The sequence below is a fragment of the Ambystoma mexicanum genome, chromosome 9, assembly GCF_040938575.1.
Source record: "Ambystoma mexicanum isolate Mex_15411 chromosome 9, UKY_AmexF1_1, whole genome shotgun sequence".
NCBI lineage: Eukaryota > Metazoa > Chordata > Amphibia > Caudata > Ambystomatidae > Ambystoma > Ambystoma mexicanum.
Window position 1 is genome coordinate 313,113,502 of NC_090931.1, and position 21,548 is coordinate 313,135,049.

The 21,548-nt window shown below is 44.7% G+C and overlaps 1 protein-coding gene across 3 annotated transcripts in view; it reads right to left on the reverse strand.

The window, feature by feature from the left end:
- The window catches only part of ZZEF1 (zinc finger ZZ-type and EF-hand domain containing 1), a 3,309,810-nt gene that overhangs the window by 2,719,521 nt on the left and 568,741 nt on the right, over nucleotides 1-21,548 (reverse strand). For all 3 annotated transcript variants that reach the window (XM_069614719.1, XM_069614718.1, XM_069614717.1), the window contains exon 11: nucleotides 13,356-13,504. In XM_069614719.1, coding sequence (XP_069470820.1) covers nucleotides 13,356-13,504 — 149 coding nt within the window. The remainder of the gene's footprint in view (nucleotides 1-13,355; nucleotides 13,505-21,548) is intronic.

The following is a 21,548-nucleotide window of genomic DNA, read 5'->3' on the forward strand; positions in this document are numbered from 1 at the left end:
CGAAACAAAGGTTTGCCCGACATTCTGGTAAAACCAAAAAACCTCAGAGGCTCGTTCGGTCAATCCAGCGAGTAATTTCAACAATAGCCTAGAAAGTAGAGACTACGCGAGGAGATCCCACTATCTTTGGAGACGGTTGAAATCTGACGGGACCCGCGGGGCTTATATACCATTACGTCCTATGGGGCGTGCGTGGACGTCCCCGGGGAGGACGTAGATGTGGATAGGACACACAAGTGTCGGAAGTTTTTTCCTATAGGAAACGACTATATATGTGTACCGAGGGTTCCCAGTCTGACGACGGGGAATATTCTAAGCATGTGAATCCATGAAAGATCCAATGCTGGAGAAATATGAATATGCACCCCTGCTGTCCTGACCGGTAATACAAGCTTGGCATGAACAACTTGCTGCAACCGAAATAATCCACGTATACATGGCGCCCCGTATGCAGGTACGAACGGACTTGGCAGCTGAACACCGAAGAAACAGTTGCAAGTGCAGCAGGTAGGAGTGAGCGTGCGAACACAGCTGCTACGTGAACGACCTGCCCGAAGTGCGGCCGCGGTGGGTCACGGGAGCATCAGCCTAGATACATTGTGGCAGGCGGGCTCCCATGAGACGGACACGAAGCCCAGCGAGAAGACTAATAAAACATCGGAAGCCGGCCACAGAAAGCTGGCAACACAATGGGAGTCAACACCCTAGACGCGTGTGGAGCACCTCAACCATGGGCAGGCACGGAAGGGGCCCGGTGTTAAGAGAGATTGCACAGTCAGCCCGGAGGACGGGGAGAGCATAACAAGGGGACAATAAAGGATGCTAGAAGACCGTGAGGGGCCATAAGCGAGCTGGGCACACGGAATATAGTACATCACATTGCATCAACGGAACTAACCAACTGTTCATATAACGTTTGGTGCAGCATAAACAGTGCAGCAGGGTGCACCCTGACTATCAGATTTCTTCAGCAACCAGGAGAAGTGTGCCTGGCAAGTGGGATATGTGCACAGTGGAACTGGAATCATTGTTAGGCAGATTAAAAGGAGCACGAGGACACAGACAGCACATCAGAGTACATATTGACAACGGTGTGGGCTGCCACCAAACGGAACGGCATACTGGGACTCCTGCAGTTCATAAGATGGTGCTGCCTGCGCAGGCCGGGAGAGCTTATTAGTGAAGATCACAGCCTGCCAAGCGAACAATTGCACCGCTTACACAGTGCGCAACACAACATAGTGAGTTCAAGAGGCACTCCCGGATACCGTTATCAGCAATTGCTGTGGGCAGTTGGAGTTATAAGGAGGTGGACACTGCGACACTGAACCAAGGCGGCTGGGGCTTTGCCCCAGTTCAAGTCCTGTTAGGAGAGTTCCCAGAAACTGAGCATACGGTCGAGCATCATGTGGTGCTGGTGTCCACACACAATAATAGCACAGGCCCAGAAAGTGAGGCAGATCAAGCAGCAGGGGGCACCCGCGAGGCCTTCGGAAGCAAGATGGCCACCAAGACGGGAAAGTCAAAGGCGAAACAATCTTCATTGGACATCTTTACCAGACCAAGCCAGCCCAGAGAAGTGGCAAACTCAGTAGAACAGAATACACCGGGGAAAGTGGTACCGCCATGAGGAGATCAACAGATCCTAGACGCCATTGCTGCGCTACAATCTGCTTGGGAAACAAAACTTGAAGCTACCATAGCGGGTCTGAAAACGTCTCTAGAGTTCAAGATCGACGCGGTCAGTGTGGATGTTAATCTCCTAAAACAGGACGTCAGAGCTATAGCTGAACGCACAGAAAGGCTGGAAAAAGAAGTAAAGGCGAATACAAAGACCTGCACGCGCAAGAGAGATTCACACCTTGCAACAAAGAACGAACTACCTGGAACACCGAGCAGAAGAAGCAGAAGGGAGAGCGTGCAGAAACAACATTCGCATTGTGGGACTACCAGAATGAGAGGCGAATCCTGACCCTATGGACTATATCAAAAACATGTTAATACAAGAAATAGGGGCGGGAGCGCTCTCCCAAGGGTTCACGGTGGAAAGGGCACACCGGGCACAATTCAGGAGACCACCACCAAGGGCTCCACCTCGGCCGATTGTAGCACAAATTCTAAGCTACAAAGACAGGGAGAAGATCCTGGAATATTTCCGGAAAGGCGGAACAATCAGCAGAGCGTCGCCGTCTGTTACAGCATACCCGGATTACACATTCCTAGTGCAGAGCAACGCTTGAGTTTTGTGGCAGTTAAGAGGCGGCTGTGTGAGTCTGGCCTGAAGTACAGACTGCTATACCCAGCGAAACTAAAGGCCCTATGCAAAGACAAAGCCTTTTTTCTTTTTTGAGACTCCAGAGGACGCTGTGACATTGATGGATGGATGGGAAGAACTGCCCGGAGGGAGCAGAAAGCCAGACGGCAGAGGATACAGATAAGTGAACTGATGTTTCCTCCTTGATGTGTTGTGAGACTGTGGGGTTGAGACGGAACAAGGGCTGCACCTGGATATGTGAGTACAAGGAGATTGAGACTTTGTTTAAAATAATACAGATGGCTTCAGAATAGTCTGGATACTCCAGTCACTTGGTGACATTTAAACAACAGTCTAAGAAGCACTGATATTGTAGTTGAGGAACATGACTTTACCCCCATAGATAGTTTAGTTAGAATATTAGTAGCATAGTATCCACCTGCAGCGACCTGGGCTCAGCGTAGACTGGGAAGGGGGGCGAGATGCAGGGGTGCCCGAGATCCAGGGATGCAGCTGGGCAACAGTTGGGAGGAGTTGGAGTTAACGGGAGGGCGGGTATAGAGGGAGTACAGTTGGGGAAGGTGGGACAAGGGGGAGTTATATGGCAGCACAGGACGTCTACAAGCACAACTTAATCTGAACAGGAGGAAGATCAGGAGGAAGGTGGGTGGAGTAGGATGCGGCTGAAATGGGGAATCTTAAAATTGTGACCTGGAATGTGCGCGGGTTAAATACCTATATCAAGCGTAACAAAGTTATGATGTACTTATACCGGCAAAAGAGATATAGCGATGCTACAAGAAACCCACTTGACTAAAGCTAAACTAGAATGGATGAAGAGGAAATGGAAGGGGACCACAATAGGGGCAACATACTCAGTATATGATATGGGGGTCCTCATATGGATAGTTCCTCACATCCCTTTTAAATTGCTGCAACAGGAAGTAGGAGTGGATGGGAGAATGGTGCTGGTGGGCAATAGAGTGGTCAACCCGATATATATTTATGCCCCGAATAATGATACTGCACCCTATCTTACGAGTCTATGCGCCAATTTCAGCCCATACATGGAAGAAGCAGTCGAAATCGCAGGGGATTTTAACTGTACACGAGACCCCAAGATGGACAGATCCGATGACAAGATAACCAGACCAAACCCAGTGACAAAGGCCCTAGCTACTTTCTTACGAGATTTCCAGCTTACTGAGACATGGAAAAGGCTTCACCCCAAGCGTAGAGGGTACTCACATTACTCAGCCCCGCATGATTTACACACCAGGTTGGACTACATACTAGTGTCTATTTCTATAGTGGAGGAGATTAAGTACCCGGAGTGCAAGGCAGCAGTCCTATCGGACCACGCACCGCTGACTGACATGGCAGATTTCGCCTCCTAGGATACTGACGTGGAAACTTCGATCAGAGGCACTTAAGGATACAATATTCAGGGAAGACTTCATAAAGGCAATACAGGAATACTTTGAATTTAATGTGGGAAGTGTCGAGTCAGCTGGCACGCTCTGGGAAGCATTTAAGGTAGTGGTGAGGGGGGCAGCAATATCGAAGTCGACTGGTTTACTAAGGGGCATATTGGCGGACCTGCAAACCACAGAAAGGGAGATTGAAAATAAAATGCAGGAGAGGTTGGATTCCCCAGAAAAGACTACAGCTATACAACACCTAACTGAAAAATGTAAATCCCGCTGGGAGAGATTGTGCAACTTAAATTACAGAAAATACATAGAAAGACAGCATGCTGAAGGGGATAAACTAGGCCGACTACTAGCCTGGTTGTGTAAGAGTGAGACCCCGAGACAGGTGATTCGAGAGATGCACCCAGAGGATGGCATACTTGAGGACACCCAAGAAAGGGTAAATGAGTGCTTCCATAGACATTACCGTAAATTGTATACTGATAAAACCCAGGAAGAGGAAATTAACATAAGTGAAGCGTTAGAAGAAATCATCTTGCCCAGGCTTGAGGTAGCCGAAAGGGGAAGCTTAGAGGCACCGCTGGAGTTGGAGGAATTGGAATATGTTATCCGTACCATACCCACCAATAAGGCTCCTGGGGCCGATGGCCTCCCAAGCGAGTTTTATAAAACATACATGACAGATCTGCTCCCACCATTGTTGGCTATGCTGAATGAGGCGTTTGAAAGAGGTATGCTGCCAGAGACTGAGGGAAGCGGTCATCGTTCCGCTCCTTAAGCCAGGGAAAAGAGACACTGACTGAGGATATTACAGACCGTTGTCGATGTTGAATCAGGACAGTAAGATCCTCAGCGCGGTGATGGCGAACAGACTGAAGCCTCTGATCAGTGCCCCGATATACCATGACCTGACAGCATACGTCCCCCAGCGGAGTAGCTCAGACAATCTCAGAAGATTACATCATGTTATAGACCAGACAGCGGGGAGCTCCCAAGAATTAGTGATCGTCTCACTGGACGCAGTCAAGGCCTTTGACTCTGTCAAGTGGCCATGGTTGCTGGCGGTCCTGGGATAGGACCTGTGTACCTGCAGTGGGTGAAATTATTGTAAAGTGAACCGATCACTAGAGTTCGGACAGGGTCAGTGGTCTCAGAACGGTGGATGCTGAGTGGAGGAACTAGACAGGGCTGCCCCTGTTCCCCAATGCTATTTATTTTGGTGCTGGAAATACTAGCAGCATATCTTAGATACCAATATGGGGAAGTGGGCATTAAAACGAAGGGAAGGCAGCACCTGATATCGCTGTACGCGGATGACATGCTGCTGTATTTGCATTACCCCGAGGAAAACCTACAGTATATACTAGAGGTACTAGAACGATATGCACTATTATCAGGTATAACGGTAAACCCACGGAAATCCATTATATTCCCGCTGGGTAGATACATGGGAGCACCTCAATGTGCATTACCGGTGTTACAGATCAAGTGGGCGGTAGACACCTTTAGATATTTGGGGATAAATGTATATCATAAGGTCGAGGATGAACATAAGAATAACATGGCGAAGGAAGTTGAGGGGATTCAACGGAGCATGGTATTTTGGACAAGGTTGCCCCTGACCATGATGGGGGGGGACGGCACTGCTTAAAATGAAAGCACTACCCAGGTTGCTACACAATTTTGCAAATGTCCCATATCTAATTCCTAAACGTTTTTTCTCCAGTCTCCACAATACATGTAGAGGGTTCATTTGGCATAATACCAGGAATCTGAGAGCCCTATGGAAATTACGAAACCCACACGATCGTGCAGGGATCAGATTACCCAATTTTTGAAGTGTATTACCTAGGGCAAGGTTGTCCAACATACGGCCCGCGGGCCACAATGCGGCCCTCCAAGCCATTTCATTTGGACCGCAAGGCTGTACAGAAAACATTGAACAAATAAATAAACCAGGTAGTGGCGGAGGACTGTTACTGCCTCTGCCCGGTTTATTTATTTGCCCAATGTTTGTCTGGTCCGTGGACCAGATTAATTTATTTATTTATGCAATGTTGGGTCTGACCCACATTGCAGAAATAAATTAATCGGGTCCACGGACCTGACAAACATTGGACAAATAAATAAATAAACCGGGCCGTGGCCTGTAACTGCCTCTGGTGCCCCCGGCCCCAGAGGCAGTTACAGGCCACGGCCCGGTTTCAGGGGCACCCAGTACACAGGTGCTCCACCCCCCCCCCCAGCTCCCCCAGGCCGGAGAGAAGAGACGCAGTATGGATGGCCCTTTGTTCCATCCATACTGTGTCTTTCTTTGGCGGGCAGGGTGAAAGCCTGGTTAAAAACACAAGGTTTAAAAATTGAGGGACGGATGCAAAGCAAGATGCTCTTGTTTTGCATCTGTCCCTCAATTTCTAAAAATCGTTTTGGTTTGTGTATACTTCTACATCTGTGTGCACGGATGTATATGTACACCTAACCCAAAACGATTTTTAGAAATGGAGGCACATATGCAAAACAAGTGTCCCCCCCCCAATTTCTAAAAAAATTTTTGGTTTGGGTGTATTTGTACATCTGTGTATCCCTCTTAGCAAGAAGGATGCACAGATGTAGAGGCACACCCAACCAAAAACGATTTGTAGAATTGGAGGCACCCCTCTTGAATTGCATCTGCGGGGGGGAGGTGGCAGGGAGAGGGCAAATGAGACTGTTTGCAACTTTCTGAGTGTGTATGTGGTGAGGGTGAATGCTATGCTATGGGCGGGGGAAAAAAAGGCGTTGAGGGAGGTAACTCCCCTGAATTCTAAGGAAGGTAACAGCGTGGGAGAGGGTGGGAGTGTGGAGTGAGGTGGGATCACCATCTTGGGGGGTATAGCAGGGTGGGTGGACAGTAGAATGTGATAATACGGCCTTTTGACCACACAAATCGGCTGAAATAAATCGGCCTTTTTTGTATTTGTTCTTCAAAATTCAGAATGATCACATAGAACCCAGTATGGACCTTGCCATACTGTTGACCTTGTTCAGTGTAATAGCATTCAATGGGACAGTACTTGCAGGGCCTAATGGTGCAGAGCTAATGGGCTTCTATATTTTTAAAGAGACAGTAACAGCACTTCTCAGCAGGGCTGTGTAATCTATATTCTACTAGTGCTGCCATATTTGAAATGGGGCAATGCTGGTACTCCTCAGTTAGCTTGCTAAACAGGGCTTCTATAATTGTAATACTATGTTTATTTTGAGGCAATGCTAGTTCATCTTAGTGGAGCTGCTATACTTTTGATGGGACAACATCAGAACTTCTCTGTTGAGCTGCCACACTCTTATTGACAAGGCCCTAGCACTTCTCAGCAGATTTATTTGTATTGGTTATTTATAATGCGCATAATATACCCAGACGGATTGAACCTGTGTTGCTCCATGTCGTCTTGCTTCCAAGGCAAGCATGTTGCCCCTGAGCTCTCCTCCCGAGACTCTGAAGATCTGAAGTACATTTAATGATACATAACCAGAACTATTGAGCAAGTCTAACATCATCTTCATCATCAGAATGTATCAACACTGGTGTGGTTATACAAGAACTAATATATTTAAAGAGATGGAATTACTCAGAATGTAGCAGCACTATTCAATAACCCATAGTGCTTAAGCATAGTTAATGTGAAAATACGACACTTCTCACCATTGGGACAGTACTGCCTTGAGTTTCACAATGAAGAAGTGAGCAAGTGATCCGGGGTCTGCAGCCCACACACACGCATGGGATTCCTATGCACCCACTTGCGAGATTTGCACCAAATTAGTGAGACTGTGCTCCAAAGTAGGAGACACGCACAGTCTTTGCTCTGAGGTTTGACACACTCACAGGATGGGATGGCATTTCGTTCTCCCATCCTAGTTGTGTTGCTCTGCCTTTTGAGGGCTACTACAACCTGGATGATTATAGAGGGGTGGAGTAGGGGCAGTATTGGCCTAATGGAATGCAACTGGAAGGCTTAAACCACCTTCTTACTTGACTTTAGTATATGCAGTACATGCTAGCCAATGTTTCCACTGTTCTGCACCCCCCGCACCAAGTTGGCGACTACGTGCTAATGCAGTCATATAACTGCTGGTGATGTCACTTCCTATATTTAGGCACCCCCCCCCCCGGAAATTCATAAATCTGCTCCCCTGTCCGATTTATTTATTTGTTCAATGTGTGTTGGGTCAGTGGACACGATTAATTTATTTATTTATGCAATGTTGGGTCCGACCAATAAACCGGGCTGAGGCAGAGGACTTTTACTGCCTCAAGTGCCCTCTGGAATTGGATTATGCTTCTTTCATTACCATAAAAGTAATGAAGGTGTATTACAGAGATAAACTGGCATATGTATTGGGCACACTGCACATGCTCAGGCAGCATCAATCATGCTTTGTAGAGGACAATGCTGGCCTAAATTGGGAACAGCCAGCATAGACATGTTGCTACAGAGGCATATTTTGGGCACAACTAGCATGCCAATGTGTTACATCAGTGACAGTGCTGTCTTACACTGTGGAAACATTGATCATTAAAATGTGTTGTGTTCTTCAATGTTCTTGTCTGCTGTTGGTGACATGGAATGTACATGTTCCCCTTTAGAACCGATTGTAAAAACTCAAGGCTTTTTGGTCAATTTTCCTGCTGTAAAATGCACAATTTCAGCCCCATATTTGGAAAAAAAATCTTGGGGGGGTAGGGAACCCCTAGGTCATTATAGCTCCCTCGCTACGCTCGGTCGCCCCCAGTATTTCAGAGGGTGGTCAGTCATAATGTAGGATGCAATAATGTTGAAAGTCAAAATGTCTAAAAAAAATTTTGAAAACAATGTCGAATTTTTTCTACATTTTTTCGAAAAAAATAAATATATATATATATATATATACATAATTAAAATGTGTTGAGTATGAGGGGTGAGAGGGGGGTGGGGGGGTCGGGGGGGTGGCCGGGGGGTGTTGGGTGAGGGGGGTTGGGCCCCCCCCTAGTAAATGATACTCTTCTTGTTTATGTATTTATTGATAGTGCTAGTTGACATTTTTTTTTGACATTTTTCTTTTTTTCTACATTTTTGTAAGTCGACATTTTTCTTTCTACATTATGACTATAAACCATTTCAGAGAAATATCAACACATACACACTGGAAGAAATCACAAAAACTAACCTTTGATCACTGCCCCGACACCAAAAGCTATCTTTGGGACTGCAGAGCTATGCCTGTGGTGCTATTTTGTCAAAGTTCACACACCATCGCTTTTGAGTATACTGCTTTGGGTGAGGGTGTTCACTTTTGGCTCGCCGGCCCACCGGGTTACAAAAAGTTAATGCTTCGGCCCCACATTCAAAAAGGTTGGACAAGCCTGACCTAGCGGGTCAACTGCACTAGCCAGATGTCTGTCTGAGGACACCACATCGGAGTCCAGACTACTGATGGCGGAATGTGTACCATATTTCCTGAATGAGTGGTTGTGGGTGACGGATTCCCCGGAAGGCAAGACAGCGGCATTGCTGATCCTGTGAAGGAAGGTCTGGAATAAGATCTGTGCAATACTGGGAAGCCGGTCACAGTGCTCCCCGCAGGTCCCCCTAGTGACATTGAGAGGTATGGATAAACAATTGAGACAAACCATCAGGGAGCACTGGGAACCTGTGGGAGTGACAACAGTGGGGGATGTGTGGCGGGAGTGGGGCAGAATAGAGTTTGATAGTTTAAGAGAGGACACAGGCTTACATAGCGGGCAGTACATCACGTATGTTAGGTTGATAGCACTATTAAAGAAGACATGGTCAGAAACAGAACTGGCTCTGCAGCCAGACACTGCCATAGAAATGTTCCAAGCAGTGTCAGACGGCGGCCATGAGGTCTCCAGAATTTATTAAATATTGATCTCCAAAGTGGGTAAAGAGGTGGTTCAGAGGAGGCGGGACTTGGATGAGGAAAGTGGGGAGACAATAAGTGTTGGATTATGGGGGTGGATGCAAGGATACCATAAAAAAGTGTAGAGGAATGCCCGATTGCAGCAGATTCAGCTATATATTACTCACAGGGCATATATGACCCCTCCCCTAAGAAAATTGCCAAGTTCGAACGCTGCCCAAAATGCAGGGAAGAAAATGCTGAAATGGTACACATGTTCTGGGCTTGCCCCGAAATTACGAGATATTGGGAGGAAATAGTCGACCGACTGGCTAACAAAGGGATTGTATTGGTGGTAGACTCAGTGTGGGCAATTATGGCTCGGGGCTTTCCTAGACCGCGTAAACCCAAGCATGTGTGCAAGCTCAAAGACCTGGCTTATATTTTGGCAAAACGTAGGATAGCCATGGGTTGGAAAGCTCGGGTGAGACCCAATGTAGACACCTGGTGGATGGACCTCCCTACGATGGGCCGAGGCTGAAACAGTGGTTTAGAGGGAGGCAGTGTGTTGAGGGGGCGAGGAGGAAGCAGAGACATTGACCGCATGGCAGCATTTGATTGCATCTTTGACAGGCTCGGAGCCTGGAGAACTGGACACGGATAGCTTCCTGGACTATGGAGAAGAAGAAACAGTTGTGGACTAGTAGACCGTGTTTGCTGTTTTAAGAAATTTGAGGGGGTGGATGGGGGTGAGGGTGTGAGGGATGGGGTTTGTGCACCATGTTTAGGTGCACGGTTTGCTGTGAAATTAATAAAAAAAATAATTAAAAACAAAAAAAAACATTGATCGTGGGAGATACGGTATTGCATAGCAGCATCTCCAATATGGTGGGATTGTGGCAAAACATAAGAATCTCAGTATAGATAGTTCGGCTGCAAACAGCAAAGTGGAGAATTACATCATCTGACAACGAGTATCGGTTTGGGGACTCCGAGAAAGCAGCGGTTGTTCAAATCGGTGCTGATGCCCAAAGGGGGCAAAGCGTGACAACCTTGAAAACATTTGGGGGTGATTCTTTGTTGTAGGAACGCGGTGTAATCGCAAGAAATGCAATACCAATCTAGTGAGTTCATGTTTGCAGGGTAGGAGACTATAAAAAGGTGGTCATGCCCAAGGCAACACTGTGCACAATTCTTGATATTCTCGTAAAGGAGATATTCAGAAGATTTGCATGTTAAACCTAGGGTGTGGGTGTTCTGTGGTTTATCGTCTTTCTGGCTTCAGTATTTCTGTAGTGTGGTCTCCATAAGCAGGAAGATAACTGCAAGATGCTGAAGTTGTTTTTTATAATGCAAACTAAGTAGCAAGCGCAATTTGCCCACAAAAAGCAGGATCCTGGTGATAGTGATTGACAAGGCATCACATCTCTTCCCTCTATAGCTACATAGAGCCAATGCAGCCTCAGAGAGTGAAACACACGGTCCCACTGTTTCAAACAGAGCCATTCTCACTGGTATGGTCAGGACACACTGCATCCAGATGATGAATCTCCTTGGAGAACCAAGGCAAATCCCAGTGCATTAGTCTAAAAGCATCTCACAAATAAACCAAACTTGTTGAAATCAACTAAGTTGAAATCATAAACGTTAAACTAATACACCCAATTCTTGCTTTAAAGTTCTTTACAGATCTATCCTTTTTCAGCATAACTGGTATTTCAGCTTGTTTAGCTTTGTAGCCCAATATTTGCTTACAATTGTATCTCTGGCTAGCTGCGATCCATTTCTATACAACACCTACTTATGTTTCATCTTGCCATTAGGATGGATCCCACAAAACATCACTATTCATCTTTGTTGATTTCAGACACTAACTTTTCAAACTTTTTTACTAGCACCACAAAAGATAGTGCTGTGATCAAAATCCAGAGGCTTGAAACATATGTTAGCAAGCTAGGAGGACAAAATAAATGATTACACCATTTTTACATTGCAATATAACACATTTTAAATGATCATGAGATCTTGATATGAATCATTAGGAATTATTTGCTAGCTTTTTTGAGAAACATCATTGACTGATGGGGCACGAGGTTTTAGACATCCAAGTAAATAATTATTTCCTTGGAGTATTTTGGAGAATAAGGAGATGTTTTTAAGACTTTGATAATAACTGCAAACCATATTTTGGATTTAAGATGCCCAGCCCTGATGGCAGTCACTTTCGTCTCCAAGGCAAACCAATAGAACCCATTTAATGAATTAGCAAAACAAACAAGCAATAGATATAGGTTATAAACGTTTTATAAAGAAATCCCTCATTGAGTAGTAGCATGTGTTGCTAAGTTGAGCTGCAAAGGTTGCAGACCAAAATCGCTATTCACTTATTCTGCTATCCGAGTTATTACCTGCCTTTTCTCCAACTTTTCAATTTTCTTGTTTTTTTCCCCAGGTCTAATCTCATTGTTTTTTCCAATGTGAAATGTCCTAGTTTTGGCAGCACATTCTGATTGGTCTCCAAGACCTTCCTATGAATATTCAATAGATGCAAAGCAGTAGCCAGAAAGGGAAGGTGGCTTGTCTTTCCAAAACAACAAGTAGAATTCATGCGCATGACCTGCTGTTGACATCTAGCTTGTTGCTTTGTCTAGATATGTCTTTCTGCAAATGTCTGATGATTCTATAGGGCATCTTACATGTTTTATGTCTATATCTTTGACATTTTGACAGGTGGTGTTACAGAATAATCATCTGGTGGGTTTGACAGTTTTATTCTTTAGAGGATGCTTAAAGGAGTGTTTCGGCCATACCTCTGAATGCTGTGGCAGAATGCATATATTTGTTAACACTGAGCAGCATAGGGTTCTCCCCAGTTCTGAGGTGACGAGTGGCATTAAACATTGTCATTTCCACAATTCAGGACAGGCAGTGACAACAAATAAACTGGACTGGCATCAATAATGTAACAGATCTCTTCAGAATTGAATATGTCCTTTAAACATTTTAACAATGAGTGGCTAACTTTGAAAAGCACCTTACTACTGCAGCAAAAAAAGCTCAATCAGCATACATTAAGGGATTATTTTAGGAGAGTGCACTGACAGAAGAATTACTTTCCATGCAAAAGCCAAAGTTTGCAGTGGGAGTGGATAATCAACTGAAAAATTGGCAAGTTTTCTTGAACATTCCTTTCAATAGTCAACTGTGTGGAGTATTTATCTGCGATATTTTAGGTTATAATGCCACAGAGAGAGAAGGGGAGTGAAAGAAAGAGGGAGAGGGGTGAGAGGAAAACAAACATAGGAGTGGGAATGAGATAAGAGGGAACAAGATGAGAGAGAACGAGGGAGGAGAGGGACCGTGAGAGAGGGAGGAGAGGGAACGGGAGCAAGGAGGAGGGAACGGGAGCAAAGAAAAGGGAGGAAAGGGAACTGTGTGAAGCATGGGGAGCTAGGGAATGGGAGCAGGAGTTAGACAGACCTTGCTGCTATTATGTAACCGATTGCCAACAAGCAGGGGAACTTGCAATCATTATATTTACAATAGGTTACTTTCACACTGAGGAATAAAAACATGAAGGATGAAAATCAACCTTCAGGTGCCAAACCCTCTTGGAACAAGACAATAGTCATAGAACTGTTCACCTTATAAGTAACATTACATCTGAAACATTGTGAAGTGATCTCTCATATTACACAAAAGGGCATGTCTGTAAACTATCTACACCAGAAAATAGGTTTCCACAAGCATAGCAAGAAAGCAATTGGTCGCATAGAAAAGAACTGTACCTGTTTTTCACAAATTGCTTAAATTCTTTCATCTTCCAAGTGTCATATTTCTCAAATCTTTTAAAATGATCCTCTGCATGAAATTTGTCCTTAGTAGAGTTAAAAGCAAATACCAAGCCACATTTAGCTCCAATTGCACCTTTTCGCACCTTCAAACAAAAAGTCACAATCATTATTTTAATGTAGGAAAAATATGACAGACATCATAGATATCATACAGGACATTGAGGAAGTCAGTGTCCCAACCCAGTCCCAAAGCTGTGAGCTACCTAGAGGCAGTCAAGTGTGGGATCCGCTCAGGCTCCATGCTAACCAATGTTGGGATAGATCATTTCCAAATAGAAGAGAAAAATGCACATCATGTGCACCATATTAACATTAACAATGGATGCAATATTGTTGCAGTTTTGCAGGTACCTAGGATAGTTAATTGAGGGTTGTCAAAGGTTACTTTTAGTGTTATTTTTGTGTCCAGTGCAAGGCATAAATTAGTTGTCAAAAAGTGATTAGCAGAGTTTGCTCATTAAAATGTTCTTGATTAGCAAATACCCATTTGATTAGCAATACTGTACTAATATAATATCACCAGAAGTTATTTGTACCAACGACATAAAATTAGCAACAATACAGCAGTTTTGTGTATCGCTGAAGTAAGGCATTAATTAGTGAGAGTAGTCAGGCCTTGCAAATTATATAGAATTCTGCTAGACCTGCAGCTCAAGTAACGTAGTTTACCTGATTGAACTAAGAGAAATGCACTCGGCCCATGGCAACGAATGTCAACAAATTTAAATGACCTTTCTGTAACCCACTTTGTTTGGAACACTGCTGTCACCCAAAGGCCAGTCGTGCTCAGTGAAACGTTTTATAGATATTTACTGCAAACAAAGTAAATGTAAAATAAAAGTTTCAAAACTCGCCTGTAAATAGCACTTGTCATTCATAAAATCTACTCAACTATGCAAGTGGGCGAAAAGACTTTGCAAGCCATTGATGAAGCTCTACAGATAAGGGGTGTTTGACACTTTCACTCCCTAAAAATTGACACAAATACTCCAACAAAAATAGGGAAAAGACATGTAGAATCTTGCGCCAGGCTTTTACCCTTCTCAGCTCCATGGATATGTTTGGACCAGTACTGCATGTAGTACCACAGGAAGAAACTACCATTTTAACTTCACGATTGTACGAAGTAAACATGTATCTTTTAATGTGCATGAATGAGTAGGTGCTAAGAAGAACAAGTTACTTACCCCTGGTAACATTCTTTCGATTGGATGTTCCTCCCACGTATTCCTCTGTCTCCAATATCCAGCTTCAGCTGCTTTGGAAAAACAAATTCGGCAGATGTCGCGATGCGTCGACTCGATGTCCCTCGAGGGCCTCCGTCTCGAGAATTATGTCATCGAAGGCCTATATAGTACGCGTGGTGCCTGTTGGCTTCAGTTCTTTTTTTCGTGTCATTCTCAAATAGAACTACCCGCATAAAAGCGGATTTGACCATACTAAACTCTGAAGGAGCGTAAGCTGCAATAACATGGATAATTCTACTGAGGGTTAGGTTGGGAGGGCGAGGAGGAATAGTTGGGACGAACATCCAGTTGAAAGAACGTTACCTGGTGTAAGTAGCTTGTTCTTCAAATAGATTGTGTCCTCCCACGTATCCCTCATCTTTGATAGACTCCCAAAGCAGTGTTTGTTTTGGTGGAGGGAGTAAGAATTTAGCCATCCATGGTTTCCAAGCACAGAATGGAGGACAGCTTTCCTAAAGCTTCCATCCGGACATAAGGTAAAATCAAGGCAGTAATGCTTAGTAAAAATGTGTATTGTAGACCAAGCAGCTGCCTTACAAATGTTTTTAATAGGAACAGCTCTTTGCAGAGCCGAAGAAGTAGCCATGTCGCTAGTGGAATGGGCTCTCAAGCCTTCTGGGGAATCCTTGCCCACCAGCATGTAGCATTCAGAAATAGCTAGAATAATCCATTGTGATAAGGTCTGCTTTGTTACAGCGTGTCCCAATCTATGACCCGTATAACCTATGAATAATTGGTCATCCAGACAAAGTTCTGACAACCTTGAAATGTAGAAGCTAAGAACCCTATGTGGATCAAGCCTGTGCAACCTCTCCTCCTCCTTGCCAGGATGAGGTGGAGGATAGAAAAAAGGTAACAATCTTTTGTCCTAAATGAAAGTCTGAAATGGCCTTATGTAGAAATGAAGGCTTGACCCGCAGGACACCCTTGTCCTTCTGAAATACTGTAAACTGTGGTTTAGAGGACAGTGCCTGCTACTCACTTACTCTTCGGGCTGATGTTAGTGCCACCAACAAGACGGTCTTGAATGTTAGTAACCTTAAGGGACACGAATGGAGTGGTTCAAATGGTGAACACAAGAAATGTTAACACCAGGTTAAGGTCCCAAACGGGAACCTGAAAGGTAGATGGAGGGAGTGAGTTCCTTCAGAAATTGTATCACCAAAGGTATCTTAAAATATGAAGTTCCCTCAGATGAGCACTTTAAGATGGAAAGCGCTGCCAAATTACCTTTAATGGTCCCAACCTGGAGCCCCAGATTGGTCAGGTGCAGCAGAAAGGATAACACTGCCAGTGTTGTGCAAAGGGTCCACCTTGTCCCTGCACCAGCTGCAGAATTTGTTCCAACGGCAGCGGTGAAAAGACATCGTTGTTGGCCTTCCCCGGATGGAGACTTGTGACCTCTGATTGTCAGATCATTGGTGTGGGCTCCCCACCCCGTGAGTGAGCCGTGCGTCGTCACTACAGTTATCTCCAGCCATGGATGCCAAAAATGTTCTCCCTTCAGAATGTTGTTCATGCAGGCCCACCACAGGAGATCCTGTGTGACCCTCCCTAGAACCTGAAGTAGGTTTGACATGGAGGACAGAGGACATGGTATAAAGAATGACAAGGCCCAACCAACTCTGAATGAGTCAAGGGGCCTAGCAGAGCTAATAAGCCGAAGAAGGCTGAGTAGCCTGAGAAAGGGGTATAAGGTCAAAAGATTTATTTTTTTAAACAAACACAAAAAACGATTTATAAGGACTGCTCTTTGACCGCACACAGCAATCTTTCAAAATCGAATTGTCAGCTCCTGCGATGCACACAAGTGCGCGCCGGGGCTGACAGACACGCTAGGACTCGGAAGGACCATCAGGGGGAGAACGGGTAAGTGTTTGTGTATTGTTTGTTGCGTGTATGTTGCGTGTTTGTGTGCGTTTTGGTGAGGGGAGGGGAGTCTTGAGTGGGGAGGGAAGCGGCAGGAGCTGAGGGAGAGGGCTTTGGGGGTAAAACTCCCCGATATGGAAGAAATCCCACAAGAGAGGGTGGGGGGCGAAAGGAATGTCATTTTTTCAATTTTTGTAGGCCGCTTATAATCGGACGAAATAAATCTGTCTTTTTGTTAAGTGACCTACACAAATCAGGAGCTATACTATGTCCCTGAGACAAGTAATATATGCACTAGGTACCCAAGATAGGTAAGCTGGGCTCAATATTCCTGGAAGCCTACAGGAATTGAGCTAGGTACTATATGCCTTGGAGCGTAAATAAGTGGACTCAGCATTATATCCACACAAAGAAGTGAGCAGGGCAATATACCCCTCGATACAAGTGAGCTAGGCACTACAACCCTGAGTCAATAACCCTGAGGCAAGTGAGCAGAGTACTAAAGCCCGATGCAATTGAGCCGAGCACCTTTTCCTCAGGAGGATAGCTCGGGGGCAACATGCTCGCCTTGGAAGCAAGACGACACAGAGCAACACAGGTTCGATCCCTGGGTCCGTGCTGCGAAACCTCTGGGTATTAAGCGCGTTATAAATAACCTATCATATCACCATAACCCTGAGGCAAGTGAGCCGGGCAAAATAAACCTGAGGTGAGGCCAGTGAGCTGGGCGCTATAACCCTGAGTCAATAAACCGGAGGCAAGTGAGCAGGGCACTATAAGCTGGAGGCAAGTGAGCTGGGCAATACAACCCTGAGGTAAGTGAGATGGGCACTATGACCCCAAAGCAAGTGAGCCGGGCAAAATAACCCTGAGGTGAGGCAAGTGAGCCGGGCACTATAACCCTGAGGTGCAGCAAGTGAACCAGGCACTATAACCTGGAGGCAAGTGAGACGGGAACTATATATAGACCTTAGAACTGAGCCAACCTACTGGACCTTCCGAAAAGACTAAACACGGCTATTCTCAAAAGAATAACTTAAGTTCAACATTTCAGACACAGGGAACCAAATATACCTATGCACTGGAAGCATGCTAAGCCTTGCAATTTAATTTTACATCAATTTCTCCATACCTGTATTATAGTGTTGTATTATAATCTGTCACTCTTATTATTGCATGTACGTTGTTTAAATTGTATATGAAACCACCTCTACTTCAATTGTAACTCGTAAACTTGGGCACAGATACCCTCGGGATAGGAGAGCTATATAAATAAACAATTCAATAACCCAGAGGCAAGTGAGCCGGGCACTATAACCCCGAGGCAAGTGAGCGGGCACTGTAACCCCGAGGCAAGTGAGCCAGGCACTATGACCCCGAGGCAAGTGAGCCAGGCACTATGACCCTGAGGCAAGTGAGCCAGGCACTATGACCCCGAGGCAAGTGAGCCAGGCACTATGACCCCGAGGCAAGCGAGCCGGGCAAAATAAACCCGAGGTGAGGCCAGAGAACTGGCCTCACCTCAGGTGAGGAGTCCATAACCCTAAGTCAAGTGAGCCGGGCACTATAAGCCTGAAGCAAGTGAAATAGGCACTATGACCCTGAGGGAAGTGAGCTGAACACTATAACCCTGAGGCAAGTGAGCCAGGCAAAATAGCCCTGAGGTGAGGCCAGTGAGCCGCGCACTATAACCCTGATGCAAGTGGGCTGTGCACTACAACCCTGAGTCAAGTGAGCCAGGCACTATACCCTGAGATGGGGCAAGTAAGACAAGCACTAGAACCCCGAGGTGCAGCAAGTGAGTCTGGCACTATAACCCAGAGGCAAGTGAGCCGGGCACTATAACCCAGAGGCAAGTGAGCCAGGAACTATAACCCAGAGGCAAGTGAGCCAGGCACTATAACCCAGAAACAAGCATGCCAGGTACTTTAACCAAGAGACAAGCAAGCTTTGCACTCAATCCCAGAGAAAAGTAAGCCGGGCATTACATCCCACAGACAAGTGAGCCACGTACTACATCCCCAAGATAAGGGTGATGGGCACTATATCCAACACGGTTTGGTGAGTGTACACGTTTTGCTTAGATAGCTCACAGAAGAACAAAGAACATGATTTTCAGAGAAATCGCTTGTACATAAAGGCATTTATACTACTACCCATCCTGATAACCAAAGCTTTGAAAATAACCTGGACCAAGGAAAGTAGACAAGAGTTCCAGAGGGACACTAGGATTCCTATTAAGAGAGCAAAACCTTGAGTCAATATGGTTTGAGTGAAATGCAAATGAGCAGAAGGGGTCCTCTTTTTTAGGGGGCTCGTTGTATGAGGATGGAAACACAGGAATAAACACACAGGGTCCACAGATAGCTACCCAGCTTTTACATAATAAGGGTAAGGGGGAGACAGAGGCCCAAGGAACACTGTGCCTTTTTGTTAATTAAATTCAAAAATGGTACAGTGGGTCAGTTACATACAGAACAACAATTTTATTGAAGTTTCATCATAAAAGACACATTAATAAAAACATAGAAAAAGAAATAAAACATACATAGACGTTATTTCATTGAAGCATATTAGCATTCGACATTTTACTATTGTGAGCACATATTAGATATCAATTATCACAACAGTCTTAGGTCTGGTTAGTAATCTTAGTAAGGGACAAATTCCAGATTGTTTTTACGGGTCTTTGGCCTCACACTTTTGTGTCAATACCGGATTGTGTTGCTAGCCTTGAGCAGAGCATCAGCATGAACCAATCTTTTTTAGTGTGATCGTTCGAGGTAGTCTTGAGGACACGTAAAGTACTTTTGTTGTGCCTGTCTGACATTTTTTCGTTTCCACGTGATCATGTACGAAGCAGATTCTGTTGGGAATGGACTGTTGACTCTTTTTAGAGGTTTAGATGGTGAAATCAGGTAGTAGTTCGGGAAACAGCACAGTTTCCCTGTGATGCCTCTGTAAATGTTTCGTTTCGACTTGTAATGTTACTGCTGCTTCCTACACAACTTGTTTTATGTCGCAGTCCGGCAATTACAAAAGGTAGCTTTGTCCATTCCACACACTCTTTGCTTAGACTGTTTAGACAGGGCATCATCTTCAGGTATAACACAATCCTTAGTACAGTAAAGGCTTTGTTATCCAACACCTCATTAGCTGGCACCGCCAGTGCTCATAATAGTAGCTGGTTTTGGATAACAGAGCAAACAGGCCAGGAAGTTTGGTTATCTGGCTTATTTGCTTTGTTATTCTGCTCAAACAACCGTCATTTGGTTAACCTGAATGTGTGATTAACCAGTACCATTGGGGTCCCCAAGGTGCCAGACAATCTACCTTTTACTGTACTTATGCGGATTTATCCCATTATCCCTCCTGAAAGGAATAAAGTCTTTTGAAATCATATCTTGTATGTTATGAGTTCTGTTGGAGATATACATATATGCAATGGCTGAAGGTATGTTTTTAATTTCCTGAAAGAGCTTGATACAATAATCGCATATTGCAAGGAAGCAGTATGCGCAAAATTCAAATGGAAAGAAAACTTGAAATATGCATTGCATAGCACTTTTTCTTTTAAGCCTGTATAAACCCAAAATCCATCATGCAGTTGACATTTTTCCTAGGGAATTTAAGCCATGTTGTGGGAGGACTCGGTTTTGTCACAAAGCTTCAAAATGTACTAGTGCTCAGAGTTTCATAGATGAGTCTCTCCATCCGGTGAGCCATGCAGCTTACCTCTTATGCACTTTAGCAACATTAAACAAATACATCTGCCAAAGTTGAAAACGGCGAATATATCCAGCCAAATACGTGGGGCAAAGGTGGCTGTAGTTTTGAAGGGAAGTATTCTTCATCCTGACATCAGAGCTGGTTTTATTACTAAACCTAGTTGAGACCCATCACCAGATTGTACAATAGGAGAAGAGTGAATTACTCAGACAGAGGTTTGAGCCTAGATGTTGCAGAGAACAGCATGGTCAAACAGAGGCTACTAACTAGATAACATATCTAATGTGCAGCACATCCTGAAAGTGTGAGGATCTCAAAGAGTAAAAACACAGAGCACTTATGATCCCTTGATGCAAAACAGAATGTTATGGAACTAGCTGTACGGTCACTGTTAGGAAGAAACCTTATATACTGTCCACGTATAAAGTGCTAATAACAAATTAAGACTGTGGCTTAGAGTGCCCAAATACTTTTTTGAGGACTTTGGACAGTGATGTTGGGATGAATCAATTGATCCAGATGGAATTTTGACAGAAAAGCAAAAGTGTGAAGACTTTGGAGTACACATTTAAGTATAGATCATCTGGTCTACTAATCTGTCACATGGATTTGATAGCCACTTTCTAAAACATTTTCACAATAAGCATGGTCAGGGAAAAACACACTGGGGCTCAGATCACAGGTATACAGTGAATGGGGAACAAATTATTCAGGTCCCATTGAACAGTTAGAACTTTCAAAGATGAAGATATCAGACGTGTGCAGTGCCTTTCGGTGGCAGAGCTCTGGGGGTTGCTCAGTTTACACCGCCTCTGGGGGTTGGTATCTGGGAGTAGGGGGCCTCTCACACTCCCAGGGTCCCAGTTACCCAATTTCATGGCCTGAAATGTGGGTATTGCCTGAAATGTGGGTATTGTTTCAAGTCTCAGAAAGCAGTCTAAAACATCAAAAAGAGAAATAGCCTGTGAAAGCGCCTGTGAAGTACCGAAAGTGCAGTTTGGCAGTATTCTCAACTTGGAGGTTGCCCTTGAAACGTTCTTACCAAAAAGTGTCAGCCATTTAAGTCATCCAGAAAGTGTTCCTGTGTTAAAACAACAGACTTGGGCACAAACACTGAAAAGTGCTAGAAGTGCAGCAGAGGGAGTTGGTGCTGAGAGACTGATGAATGCAGGAGTGAGGAGATGGGTTATGATTGCTGCTGACTGGACTGATGGACGACATTTTAGTCTATAATCCACGGGCAAATAGATTTTGCTTCTTCCCAGAGAATTTAAAGTTACAG